Source organism: Myripristis murdjan, chromosome 22 (assembly GCF_902150065.1).
Source record: "Myripristis murdjan chromosome 22, fMyrMur1.1, whole genome shotgun sequence".
Classification (NCBI taxonomy): domain Eukaryota; kingdom Metazoa; phylum Chordata; class Actinopteri; order Holocentriformes; family Holocentridae; genus Myripristis; species Myripristis murdjan.
Genome location: NC_044001.1, coordinates 14,345,660 through 14,360,466, shown reverse-complemented (window position 1 = coordinate 14,360,466; position 14,807 = coordinate 14,345,660). Strand labels below are relative to the sequence as shown.

The 14,807-nt window shown below is 39.6% G+C and overlaps 1 protein-coding gene across 1 annotated transcript; it reads right to left on the bottom strand.

Annotated features, from left to right (window-relative positions):
• Window positions 1-1,045: 1,045 nt before the first annotated feature.
• On the bottom strand, window positions 1,046-14,105 carry ncmap (non-compact myelin associated protein). Its single transcript, XM_030044617.1, has 4 exons — window positions 13,887-14,105; window positions 3,792-3,901; window positions 2,967-3,051; window positions 1,046-2,288 (listed from the first exon to the last, which is right to left on the bottom strand). The coding sequence occupies exons 2-4, from the start codon at window positions 3,886-3,888 to the stop codon at window positions 2,006-2,008; spliced, it is 465 nt and encodes a 154-aa protein (XP_029900477.1). The 5' UTR covers window positions 3,889-3,901; window positions 13,887-14,105; the 3' UTR covers window positions 1,046-2,005.
• Window positions 14,106-14,807: the final 702 nt, after the last annotated feature.

Sequence of the window (14,807 nt, the reverse complement as noted above, 5' to 3'; positions counted from 1 at the left end):
AGACAAATATTCTTATTCAAATTTACCTCTAAACAGTTTTTAAATGTACAATAAAGTTCATGTACTTATAATTAGGCGATAACAATCCGGTTAATGAGTAGCAACACTGTTGTTATCTTGAATGAAACTTTAAGATGTTTAAGTCGCTGTTGTAGGACTGGGAGATGCCACACGGGGGCGCACTGGTTTTTATTACTGCCACAATTTTTTTTTTTTTTTTTTTAAATTATTAAATTTGAATACAAACAGACATTTGTATACAATACAATAACAAGATAAACAAAGTTCACAAGGTAAACAGCATCAGTTCCTGTTAGCAAATAAAAAAAATAAATAAATAAATAAAAAAAAATAGAAATGGGAAAGAAAAAGAACTATCACAATAAAACTGACTGAGGCTTCAGAGAAAAAATCATCGTACACTCTCACTAATTTATTGCTTTTCTTGTTATTAATTATTCTCATAGTTCTGAGCACAGAGTTAAGTTCTAATTGAAAAGGCAAGAATTTGGGATAGATTTGGAAAACTTCTGTTTGTGAATGAAAAACTTAGCATATAGGGTAACAAAGTTAATTAAATATTCAAAGGTTCTGTTGACTGGGTTACTATAGTAACAAATTATATCTTTTAGTTTCAGAGAAAAGGGTGCTTTGGAAGCTTTAAGGAAGTAAGTCTCTAGATCAAACCAAAATTGTTTAGTATGCATGCAGTCAAAGAATAAATGAGAGCAAGTCTCAGTATCATTTCCTTTTTGCACTGCCACAAAAATACGATCTTGGCATTTTCATATTATGATGTTAGTCTCTCACCGCTGCAAGCCACTACTTAGTCGAGCAGTCTCCAGTGTTTCTTCCGCCACCTTTTCATTTCCTCTCCTTTCCTCTTTCTTGACTATATCCCCATCTCTGTCTTTATGCTTTCGTCCGTGTTAATGTGAAACTTCTCTTTAAGCACACACAGTTTGGCCACATTTAGAAATATTCAAATTTATTTTCATTTCATTTCACTTCATTTAAAGAGCAATAAACAGTACAAACACAGGGCAGGAGGAAGGCAAATAAAGTGCAAAATCCTTTGGTGTCAAACTAGAAAGGATTCATGTCAGCACAGTGAGAGTTCAAACAGATTCTAGCTTTCAGAAAAAAAAAAATCTGCGGTCTCTTCACTGCACATGGTAAAATACATATCTAAATATATATACACTGGCATTTTAGTTTACATTCTTGAAACAAAAACACATCTGAGTGAATCTGTAGAGGACAAAGACAATGTGATGCACAATGAACCAAAGTAAACAGAACTATTTTTCATTTTTTTTATATAATTTCAGTGGTCAAAGTTGGTCAAAAAAATAAAAAATGCTATAAAATAAAATGCGATGCTATATTCCAAGTATTATCCTCTGTCACACCAACAGCCACTGAAGTGAATACATGCAGGCGTGATTAACCCTTCATGCTCTGTTCTCTGAAGTTTATGCTAATTCTACCTTTATGTCTGAACCCACAAAGCCCTTTTTTAATACAGAAATGTACACACTTTCGAGCAACGCTGTCTGGCCATTTGAGTCTTTACTATTTCTGGTCACATTTTCCCTGGTTACTGCATATGATAAGTGATGGGACAGCTGCAAAATGTACAGGCAGTAATGAGCCACGGCCTCTCATGCTTTGAACACTGACTGTAGTCACAAAAAAGGCAAATCTTCACAAAAAAATGTCCATTTTATTTCATACATCATACTGTATGCAATGCACTGCATCTCTTTTTTGTACCATTTTGTTCATAATGTATATTTTAGTGCACCCTCAGGGTCTCCTGTCATCCATGTAGACACCAGCAGTTGGTGGAGATATACTGTCACAGATTGAGTCGCCACAGGATTCAGTCAACCTCAGATGAATTTAAACGCACACACAAGAGGCGGTTTCACATGAAGGCGAGACATCAGCTGATGCCACACTGTGTGCTCTCCCATGGTAAAACTGAGCCCCGGTCTTGCTGCTATGTGTTTTCTAACGATGGAGCGTCATGTATGGTGACCACTGTGGAGCCGCTGGTCGTGCTGAACTGCTCTATGTTGTTTGTCTCTGTGCTGTTCAGCTCCACCCTGGGCAGGCGGAAGCCGTTCTCTGACACCGGGTTTGAGTTTGTGATGCTGCCCGACACCGAGCTGATCGCCAGGTTGCTCATCGGCATGCTGCTCTGGACTGTGGATGATGACATTTTCTTCTGACGGGGTTTGGAGCCCCCGCTGGCTCCCAGGACTCTGGAGACATGGGTCCGCCTGGTGAGGGATTTCACACTGAGGTTAAACACAACCCTGACTTCTTTCATGTGCAAGGAAATATCATACAAATATGAAAGCTATTCTTTTCTATTTTTTAATTTGAACAAACTTCACCTCTCTATTTGAATTTCCCTATAATACCCTATAACCTGTTTCTCTGATCCACCACATGCCATGCCTCCACCCTTAAACACACCTCGATGACAAATATCATTTCTAAATTACAAAGATGATGGCATGTGGTGCAAACACAGAGCTAACAGAACTGGAGAAAGGGCAAGAAAAGGAAAAGGAAGAGAAAAAGGAGGATGAAATGCATGCTAGAAAAAGAAAAAAGCGTTATACTTTCCATCAGAAAATGAATTCCTTTTTTCAGTTTATCAAAATAGTGATCGACTGACAATCCAATAAGACCATGTTTGATCTTCGTAAGCATCATAATGTGACTGAGCAATAGAGATACTCAGCTCAGAAGTCTTACAATATGATGATGATGATGATGATAATGAACAGAATTCATTTTATTTAATGGGCAACACCTAATATATTTATGAAACACTGTAGAAATCGTGTGATCCATGAAATAGAATTCATGTTTGTTTTACAGCTCAGTCCCGTGAGCCTCAGCAACAGTATCATTGTGGGAACAGGCCTGTTAAAGGAATGCCACCTTACCTGTTGTATGTTTTCAGGATGATCAGGAGAATGGTGAGAATGATGATGATACCAATGACGATGACGGCAATCATCGCCCCAGAACCTGGGAGAGAGAGAGAGAGAGAGAGAGAGAGAGAGAGAGAGAGAGAGAGAGAGAGAGAGAGAATGACAGAGGGGATGATGGGGGGATTTTGAAAGGTCATTTTCAGCGTTGCTTTCATTCTAGCATTTGCATTTTACACATTCCCTCCATCCATGTGATACAATTTGCTTTTGTGTGTCCTGTAAAGGGTGTCATGCCCTGACAGCAGTGTCACCTACACACGTAAAACACTGTGCAAATGTTTCCTATTTATGGCAAATAGGTAAATAAATATAGAAATGCATCAAAATTTATTCTAATTTCTCAAAACCAAAGCACATCTCAGTAAATATGAGACAGGCGGGGAGGGATATATCGAAGGTTTATTTGCATTATACAGACTGCTCGACATGATGCACCTCACTTTGTGTGTGTTTCAAAGGACAATGACGTCACTCACGTACACGCAGAGCTTAGCGAGACTCTCTGGTTTAGACTGCATGATGCAATAGGTGGTTGATGATGAGCTTTTGTTTATTTTAATTTAAGCTTCCATAGGGGACACACTACAATCTGATGGTTATTACAAAAATATCTCACTCCCACTTTCATCCAAATGAAAAAAAAAAATCACAGGCATGAACACTTTGGAGACTCCTGTGCGCACGCACACACACACACACACACACACACACACACACACACACACACACACACACACACACACACACACACACACACACACACACACAGATCCTTACTCTGGATGAGGACTTGTTCTCTGGACTTGGTGGTGGTGGTTGTGTTTGAGGAGATTGTAGTGAAGTTGGTTACAGGTGAGACAGTTGAAGCTTGCATCTTCTTCAATAAGCTGCACAGGCAGAAGAGAACATTTCATGAGGCGGAGTAACGACTCTCCACAGCTAAAAGGCACACACTTTTGTAGCAGAATATCAAACACAAGGGTAAAACACGCAATTCAGCTACAAAAGTGGCGTTTGTGCTGCTCTTCGGTCATGCTGAGGCATTTGGGCGAGTTGATTCATGTGACAAAAAGTGAGAAGAAAGGAATCTGGATATAAAGACACCGGCACATGTGAGGGAGTGGCAGGAATCGGAAGTGTTACAAGAACCACACAAACAAGCGTCTGTGAATATTCATTTAAACATCAGCGTATACCAGACAGTCTGTTTTACCACAAGATGTCTGCAAACAAAGGAGGGCAGACGGATAATTTTAACCATCATCACAATCATTTTCATTCTATGATGCTGACACATTCAAAAGCTATGATGGCTAAACCAACGTTCTAGCAAAATGGCTTTGTTTAACAAAATGGGCAGCATGTGTTTGCCCTCACTACACATGGGTGTGCGACGAAAGAGAGACTTATATGACACAACTGACAGATGATTGAACACTTTTTCTGTTTACACCATATTGCCTCGCTTTAAGATCATACAGCAGGCCCATACATCATTGTAACGTATGCTAAAGCATTATGAAAACATCGCTCTGTCTTTTATCAGCAGACAGATGTGACTTAAGATCACCTGCACGAGGGGGGAATTTTGCCTGAGGCGCTCTCTGTCAGAAAGTCCATCCTTAATCCTAACTCTAACCTGAACCTCTTTTCCTGACAGAGAGCTGACAGAAAGCACCTGAGGCAAACTTTTCTCTCACCATAACTGAAAATCCTTTGTTTACATGAATATCACATTGTTGAAGGCTTTTGTTGGAAATAACATTGGAATCTAGATTATACCTGTCCAGCAGCAACTAAGAAATTAATAAAAAATGCCTGTTCTGCCTGTTCCTGAGATATTTTTCCTGCCACAGATGGTAAAGTAAAAAGCGTGCACCTGTACCATATATAGCCCTGATGGTCTAAGAATAAATCCCACCAGCAGCTTCTCTCCTGCTCTTCTACTACTCTGTCTTCTCTTCAGCTGTACTTAACTGAGAGGATCAGGCAGCCCATCCTCCTTAAAAAAAAAAAAAAAAAAAAAATAGCAAAACAAATAACAATAATAATAATAATAAAATAAAACAACACAGTAATGGTTAGTGGTGAATCATTCTGTTCATTTCGGTGAACATTTTTATGCTATAGTATGTCAGTTATGGTGATGTGTTATAGTAAAAGGATAACAGGTATTGATGTGGCTTTTGGTATGGCATTTTGATCATGATTCCTGAATACAATACAGTTAAAATCACAATACATTTTTTGTTCATCACTATAAAGTGATGTTATTATGCTCTGTACACAGCACCCTGGGGGCTGGTGTGTTTGTGTGGCTCTCTTATCTGGCCGGTGTAATCGTTTTCAACTTAATATATTGTGATCTTGATCTTATCAAATCTATTGTTTCGGTTCTCATGTTTCATCCGGAGATCCTCCATCATTTAGGAGGATTACTGCCACTATTCAGGAAACAATACGCACAAAGCTGTAGGTCAGGGCTATCCCTGTAAGAGATACTTCCCTGTCATTTTGACGTGTCGAGAAAAGACATCATGACTTCAGAGAACCACTCGCCCAGATTTAAAAAATCCACTCCAATTTTTCCTGAAATGTATTCCACAGATCTTTTTTTTTTTTTTTTTTTTTTTTTAAGTTAGCTAAAAAAAAACTGTCAGAAATGACTTTTTTGACATAGGTTTACTGCAGAATTTTCCACTGCAGCACAGGTAGGGAGGACTAACGTCATCATGGGAGTTCCACATCTAATCTGTGCGCAGTATGATGTCAATCAAAGAGCAGATAATGTCGTCACGGAGTCATTCAAACCATGACTCAGACATCTGGGCTTGTATTAGATGAGTCATAAAGTGTTTTACATTCCATCACTGGATCAAAACTCAACCTGACTCGCTCAAGACGCAGGTGAACTGTATCCAAAGGCAGGGCGTCGCTTTCTGAATGATGTTCTGTTCACTTTTGAGACATTTGAGAGCTATTCATCTTCTGGGTTGATCGTACTTTTTTTTTTTTTTTTTTTTTTTCAAATTTCACTCTATCTATTGGTTAGTGCTTGGAGGGCATGTTGTAATGAATAATCTTAAAGTCACTTGTCATTTATTGAGCCATATAAATGCACTGATGATTTAATTATCACTAACTAAGAAAAAACATCCACAAAGTTCCATTCCAAAGGCTATAAAACAATTTGTTCTCAAGGTTTTTATGAAATGCCTATAAGTACAGACAATCTACTCTGTTAACTTGTTGACCAAGGATAGAAGCTATCCACTAACACTTGGAAAAGTGCCATGATTTGTTCAAATATTTATGCTGTCAAAAATTTTGTCAGAGTGCTGCTAGGCTTCACAATTTTGAAATGGTGGACCTCTGATTTTGCAATAAAATATCTCAATTGCACGAGATGAAGGGCTCAAGATCCGACCCTGCTAACATGAACACAGTGAGTACACTCAGCCTGTGAGTTAGTCAGACACTGCAGTGAGTCTACAGGCAGAGAGGAGCAGCAGAACAATCAGAACAGGTGCTTCAAAGCAGAACAAAATTTGCATTGGCTATAAAAAGCTGAAAACACCGGTACACGGAAGAGCAGCCTCAGTACAACTACATGTTGTTGTGCATGTGACCACACAAATACACACACACACACACACACACACACACACACACACACAAGCACACACACACACACACACATCCAACTCCTCTTTATCTCAATTGTGATATTTTGCGCACAAACAAACAGAAAAAAGGCAAACGAGAAGTAGGCTACCAAGACTCAAAAATAACTGCAACCATTGATAAGCCAAATGAAAATATTCAAATCCTCCACAGAATATGCAAAACATTCAATCCCATAACATTTTCCAGGCTAAACGCATGGGCTGTGGTCTCTGTGTGTGCCACGCAGTCAAACTGGAGACGAGTGGGGAGTTTTCCTGAGGCAGAAACAGAGGGCGACACTGTGGGAAGCCCCTTCACTTCACAAGATCACATTACTCTGCATACTCACACTATATAGTGGCTGTCCAAGGCCAGGTCATTATGAATAAATCAGGGTTTTATGTTCAGACACCACAAGCACTCATAGTCATCTATTATGAATACACCTTACATGACCATAGAAAAAACAACAAACAGAGACTTTGCAGCTGACTCATAAATCTTTTTTTTCACTCTCTAACACACATTAGATTTATGCCATAGATTCATTCTAAAGTACTGACAGACCAGCACCCCTCCATACAGTGCCTTTACCGTAATCTTCAATAATGGCTGTTTTTTCTGTGTATTAGCTATTTTGTATTAATTTGTAACTTTATTTAGAAAAGTTAAGTGTTATTAATGACATATTCAGGACCACCTTATCTGGTTTAACTATGGGAAATAAAGACTAATGAGGAGCTTTGCTGACTTTTCCCCTCCGTTCTGTGCATGTTGTGGAAGCTGTGCATGAGGTCCATTTACAGCGCTATCCATCTGACATGCATCACCTTCCAAACCTGACTGTGATCTCTCTTATTTTCTGCAGTGAAAACATTAAGCACAGTGTACATTAAAGGCCTCCAGCTCTGTTTTAGATGTGGGGCTCCTCGCTCACATATATTGCACCGTCTTATCCAGCCTCCTGTTCAACCGCAAATATTGCACAACTAGTTCTCCCCATTGTTGACATACTATTAAGCCATAGAGATTAGTTCTGACACATATATCATATTTGCTATTTGCAGAGGTGACAGCTTTTGATAAGTGGCTAACTGACCACATGCTGCATAGGGCTGGTAAAACACGTAATAAGGAATGTCCTATTGACGTTGGTAGGGCAATGGTAACCAATGTAATCAACATGCAGACAACAGTGTGGTGTTAAGTGACGCTTAATTTCTTCAGCTCACACTTTGATCACAGTCCTTGAATGGGCCAAGGGTAAGAGCGATTTGAAAAATGTCACCCACAGCTGGTGAAAGTAATAGTTTTGCCTGCTAATTTTAGTGGTCTATAACTGAGCAGCACTTAACAGCAATGCAGCACAATACACTGGCTTGGCGATGCAGCTACTAGGCGCTCTCCCTCAGGCAGCATCAAGAGCAGGCCTGTGCAATTTGGGGCCTGCGGGCTCCCTTTGTTTTGGCCCGCCATGGTATTTGCCTCATGCTTATTCTCCTCTTATTTTGAAAGTCCTGTAATATCCTACCTGTAATGACAACGAAACATACATTTTGTGCAGCCAAAAGTACATAATCTGACTTTTGCTTATAGCTATGTGCAGCACAGTGCTATTGACAAAAAAGTATGGAATTAAGTTTCTATAAAATATAATACACTTTAATGGAAATTCACATGGCATCAACACTTATATTTTTGGCCTGTGGCCCTGCATCCGGTTTAATTTTTGCCCCTTCACAGGAAAGACTTTGGGCACTTCTGTTCAAGAGTGTAGTGCTGACATGTTGCTAGAAATAGAGAAATGATAGGAGGACATCATGTGATGGAAACAACCCATATTATCACAAAGGAGAACTTTAAGGACAAATTATAAAATAGTGGGATGACATCACTAAATACATATAGTAAGTAACACATCCCAATAAATTGCAATAAATTGCACCAACATAAGTATATACATATGTAGAAGAATTACGTGAGATCTGATCGGCCAGGCCACATTCAGAAGTGGCCTGGGACGCATTTGTCCTCATTATATGTGAAGAGGAAACACATGTATCATCAGCCGCATTGTGAAGGACCGCCTAGTCAACCAATGTCCTCTGTGTAAAGCATCGCTCCACTTCAACTCAAAAAAAAAAAAGGTTTTGGTCTTTGCAAACGGAAATGATGTACTTGTTAATTTGCATATTGAGTGGGGAAGTGCAATCCAATCATAAGTGGTCACTCGCAGGTGGATTCACACTCTAATCCCAGGTGTGAACTGACATGCCTGGAGCTTAGAGACACAGGTTAATGCCAGGTGGAAACAGGGCCATAGGTTATTTTGATGGCGTTCTCCCTGGAGGTGCTGTGTAGTTGAAGTATAAGCCATGTTTTATTTTATGGGCCAGAGGTGATTATTGCAGGCATAATACAAGGTCACAAATGGGTTATGCGGTGGCTTGGAGGATGCGTTTCAGTCACATGATGTCATATCTTGTCTTTAATCTATTTCTAGTGAAATGTCAGCACTACACACGGTTCCCATCTGACACAAAAATAAACATAGATATAATTTGTCACTATGCAGCCCAGGAGTGGTTTCAAGAAAGAAAGAAAGAAAAAAAAAACATGTCAGCGCCACAATTTACCACATTAAAGGTGCAAGATCTTATTGTGTGTGTACAATAACAACTTTATACCAGTGTATTGATTCATTTTAGTACACAAGATATAATTGCTTATATGTTTTTGTTAACTCAGAACTTTTTTTTCCTTACACAGCATCACAAATCCTGCGAACAAATTCATGAACACATGCCCGGGATTTCATAAAATTTGCCGGTGTCTTGCTGATTTCAGTTTTACTTTTTTTTGTGAATGTTCATAATTTTCTTTACCGACTTATCACAACTCAGGGTCAGGAGAGGGCTGGGAGCCAGGTTCAGCATGCATGTGGCAGAGGGCAGAGCGTCTCCAGTGTGTTAACAGCAAATATTTCTGTAGACTCCGAGTTTATTTTCAGCTCTAATTAATGCTGTACGAAACAGCTCTGGAAGCTGGGATGAGTTTCTTCCCCATCTGTGTGCATCAGTGCATACTTGACATAAGGCTGTAATGCTGCTGGAAAGGTCAGCTGCAAACTCCGTCAAAGGTCAAATAATTTGAACTTTGAATGTAGCAAAATTTTGCACGTTGCCCAGGATCACATGTGCCGGCCCACAGCTCCTGTTGACAGCACATGTAATGATCACACCACACCTGTCAATGTGCAGACCTGAAGGATGTCTATCAGTCAGCATTTAGAGCTCTTCACCACCTTGCTGCCACACTATCTCCACATATTAAAGTATTTTATGTTTTGTACCTACATGATAGCATGACACCATGTTTTTTCATATGTTTTTCCCACAAAATATGTATTTTTCCCTTTTTTTTTCTCTTCAGGGCATCCACTTTTGCAGTTGGTACACCTAGTAGAAATACATAATAGTCTTGTTAAAGATACGAATGATAAAGTTATGTCATTGCTTGTTATATTACTCAAATATATGTTGTAAAAGGAAAAGACATTGCACTCTCCCCTAACTAACCACTTCCTCCTCCTTTTAGGTACAATAAACGGTTTGTGTGTTGTTCCACAAATCACAGCTATTTACTTAGAAGCCAGATTCAATATCCTCTCTTCCTCCTTCAGCAAACAATCATTTATTGGTCTTTTCAGAGAATGGACTCTCAGCACAGAACAGGAACAATTTAGTTTCCTCTTCTTATATGAGAGAACGCCAGACAGGTTTGTTGACTGGAATGACATTTTCCCCCTCTACACATGTGTGTGGCCACACACACACACACACACACACACACACAGAGGCCCATTTGCACAGACACAGACACCCACAGTGAGTATAACCTTGTCTCCACACACGCTCAGAGCACAACCTTCCGAAAATGACATCTAAGTCAATATTTAAGCAGCCAGTCTGAGGCAGCCTACAGGTTAATCAGACACCAGTGAAGCTGTTAGCTCCACTCTCCACTGAGGAGCAGAGAGGCCATCAGCACCAAGCCACACACAACCTTTACTACATCACCTGTTTTTCCATTTGTGCCATATCAAAGCGCCATTATGTGAACTATTTATTGACCTCTGTCAGCAACCAAGGAATGGTAATATTTGACAGCTTGCACCCTGTAATCAACATAAAAGATAAAGCCACATTAGTCATGTTAGTTATTAGAGAACTAGCTAATTAGAGCAGAAGAGTCCAGAAAAATCTATTGAAAAAGTAATATATCACAGTGGGCGGGGAATTTTGTTCCAAAACAAAGGACAGGCTGGGAGGTGAGTTGCTGAGGTAATGACTGATTCATTGGAACTGATCAATATCCTGATATATAAAGTGGTTATTTTATGCTACACAGAAGTAAAAACCTGTTTAATGCACTCTTTCCATTGTTGTTCGCTCTGGTGTGACCTTTTGGCAGGTGTGTAGTTTCTTAAGTACACACTGTTTTGTATCTGAAAAGTCAACATATGGTGTGCATTAAATCTTTTCCCCCTCAGACACAGAAATCTTTCATGACCCCATCAGCAAACTACTACATAAATACTGAAGCGAATAAGACCAATTGCACTGATTAAAAGTGCACCATAGGCTCAAGAGGGAAAAAAGAAAGTCACTGTTAATAATGGCACTCTTACACAATAGTTTGCAAACTCACAGTGTATTGTTCGCACGGTTTCGAAAGACACGACAAAGGGATATTTATAGAAAGTCTTCCAAAATAAAGGCACAGCAGTCCTGTGATGTGATGTTGCAAACAAGCCACTGTTCTGGTCAAGACTTTCCATAAAGGCAGTGATTGACACAAGTTTGAGTTTGGCAACAAGACAGTGTCTTCTCTGTAAAAAAAGGAGGGGAATAATGCGGAAAGTCTGGTCTCATATGTTTTTTTTTTTTTGAGTATCGGGCCATCAAAAATAGTTCAGTCAATTAAGCCTAAGGCATGAACACAGTGGTGACGTTCACGTTATTATATTTCTGTCAGATTTAAAGTTGATTTACATGAGACAGCTATGCTCTCTGAAAACTGAAAAGTGCACCAAATGTCTAAGTCCATTTAGTTAAGTTTTTTTTTTTTTTTTTTTTTTTTTTTGCTGAGGAAAAAAAGAAATTGAAAAATGAGTAAACATCAAAAAGCGGGGGTTATACAGTGGTGGAAAAAAAAGTTTTCTGACACCCTTAAAATTTTACACAATCTCAAATATTATCATGAAATAAGGTTCCTTGTTTTAGCCATTTTTGTGTCTGAAGAACTTTCAAATGTGCTGGCTTTATATAGACACGAAGCTTGGCAACAAAAATTGTGTCTTTTAATAAAAAGAACGACCTTCATCACTGGTACCAAAATGACCCAATACTCAAAATTTCTTATGTATTTTTATGGAACCAATCAATTTTAAGTTTTTAATGGCTTTTTTAGGATTTGTTTAGTATTTTGGCTGTGAGTGTGCTAAAAGAAATTGCACTTGGAGACCTAAGAGTGATTCTTAATGCAATATTTCACAAATGCATGGGGTGTCCGAAAACTTTTTTCCACCACTGTATTTACATCATTTTTTACTTGAGGGTGTTTACATGAAATCTCTGTCAGTCAAGAGGAGAAATTTGCTTTCAAGATATTTGGCATGAAGGCTCATTGACGTAACATGGTTTGGTATTTACATACCTAATGTAAGCCAAATATTGTCATAAGAAATCATGAGGGGAACCTGTTTATTGGAATGACCTAGGCCAAAATAGTTTAACTAGAGTGAGAGTAAGTTAGTCCTCTTGATTGTTTATTATAACGTTATAATAATAAAAGTAGTGAGTGATGCAAGTAATACAACTAATATTCCCCTAACCCCAAAATTATAACCAGTACTGGATTGGATTTTGCTGAGGACAAGCCTACCTCATTTGAATTTAGCTTCCTAAAATCTTATGTAATTTCAGGGATTCAAATCGACTGTGCAACCTTTAACAAATGTTACATAAAGGTTTTCAATCTACAACTTCACTCTCCACTGGTCATGATAACATATTTGCTGGTATGATATGTACAGTGCTTATCAGACCTCAAAAATGTAACATGTGTCAACATAAAGTACATACAATCAGGCTGCGCTTATCATATAACGTCATTCAGAGGAATTGTTTTTCCCACATGAGAAAACAGGAAATCCAGTGCAACTTTCCCGAACTGGATCTGGATAATAGTGATCCAGTTGCAGTTTGCATATGAACACAGTAATTGACTTTCTTTGCATTCACCTTAATAAGCATTCTAAATTAACTGAAATGATAGGTAAATAGGTATAACAGGTAACCTATTATCTGGCCCCAACATGACTGGAAACTTCACAGGGATCTAAAGGTGAAGCTGGGTAGATCATCAGGTAGCACCTTGCATATAAATACAAACATTAACCTTTACAGAAATGATTGTCGGCCTATCTAGTGAGCAGAGATGAGCCACACACACCCACAAGATGAACAGGTAACCCTTTCTTAATAATACACACAACTCTATAAAGACTATAAAGGGAACTAAGCTGAGACAATAACATATGTAAGCCCTCTGTGCATGTCTAAAAAAAGAGGCAAAAACAAACAAAGCCAGAGATAAGGCCAACAAGTCTGAGTTGTGTTGAGCACAAAAGAAATGAATAAATAAAAACTGTATTATTGTGTATTTGTCAGTGGATGATACATTAAACACTCATGGAAACTGGCTGTGGTGAACTCTGAATCAATCCGGCAGCATTTCACACAGATGTGGTCATATTTTCCAATTCCACATTAGCAACTGATGAAACGATAAGTGTTGCTGCTCCCATATTATGCACCAATAGCAGATACACAGCCAGATAGTATCAGGCGGTGAGCCTGATCTGTCTTAACTCATAAATCTGTGCTGTTCCACTTGTTCAACAATAGCGGTAGCTTTCCAAATCCAGGCGTTCTTTGGAATGTGAGCTATTCCCCTTCACCTGTGCCTCACCTGTCGTCTCGCCATGTTGTCTGGGAGAACACCCGCGTCCCTCGCACACACACAAACACACTCACACACATGCACAAGTACAACTGCAGCACACACGCAGTCTTGTTCAGGTGTAAGTCACTGAAAACTCACAAACCAGCCACAACAACAATGGTTTGTCTGGTTACTTACCAAACTGTGGAGTGTTGCCTCTTTGATTCAGCCCCAGCCGTGTCCAGGTGGGAGCCTGAGCAGAGCCCCCTCCCTCAGCTGACTGAGGGGGGCATAGTCCACCGTGTGAACTGATAGTTACACCAAGTCCAAGTCTGGGGAGTGTGTCGCTCCAAGTGAGGAGTAAGTCCCAACTGCTACTTCAGTGGCAGCCCCGCAGGTTCACACAGACTAGACATTCACCAGTGTGTGTGTGTGTGTGTGTGTGCATGTGTGTGTGAATGAGACAGGAGTAGGAGGAGGAGAAGGAGGAGGAAGATAGGCTCCACGCTAACTCACTTGTCACTACAAAGCTGCTCCTCGCAGACAGTAATAATCCCAAGCAGCTGGTTTTTCAGGTCGTTCCACCTGGCCCTTAGGCGTGCCGCGGCCGCTGATCAAAAACTCCTCTCCAAACTTTTTTTCCCTGCTCTCACCATGACTACATGCTCTCAAATCAGGCTGGCTCACATCCCCAGGATGTCTCATACACTACAGGAGGTGTGGCTGTGTGGAGACCTGTGTGTGTGTGTGTGTGTGTGTGTGTGTGTGTGTGTGTGTGTGTGTGTGTGTGTGTGTGTGTGTGTGTGTGTAATTGCCATGGAGGATGAAAAAGAAAAACACTTTCTAAAGAAATCTTAAGCAACATTTAACCATTGTGTAGCCTGTGCTTTTTGTGTGTGTGCACCTGAGCATGAATATGTGTGTGTGTGTACCATAAGAATCTTAACTTCTCATTTACAGAGTACAGCAGCTCTACATGTATGCAAATCCAGTATGTGTGTTTGTATGTGCATCCAGGTGTGTGTGTGTGTGTGTTAACATTTGCATGCATGTGTAGATATGTGGTGTTCAAAGATGCTATCAGAACACCATTAATCTTCTACATGAACTCATCATGTG

Coding starts and splice junctions, on each gene's coding strand:
- ncmap (XM_030044617.1), bottom strand. CDS start 3,888: ATGCAAGCTTCAACTGTCTCACCTGTAACCAACTTCACTACAATCTCC. Junction 3,052..3,791: donor AGAACAAGTCCTCATCCAGA/GTAAGGATCTGT, acceptor TCTCTCTCCCAG/GTTCTGGGGCGATGATTGCC. Junction 2,289..2,966: donor ATCCTGAAAACATACAACAG/GTAAGGTGGCAT, acceptor ATCCCTCACCAG/GCGGACCCATGTCTCCAGAG.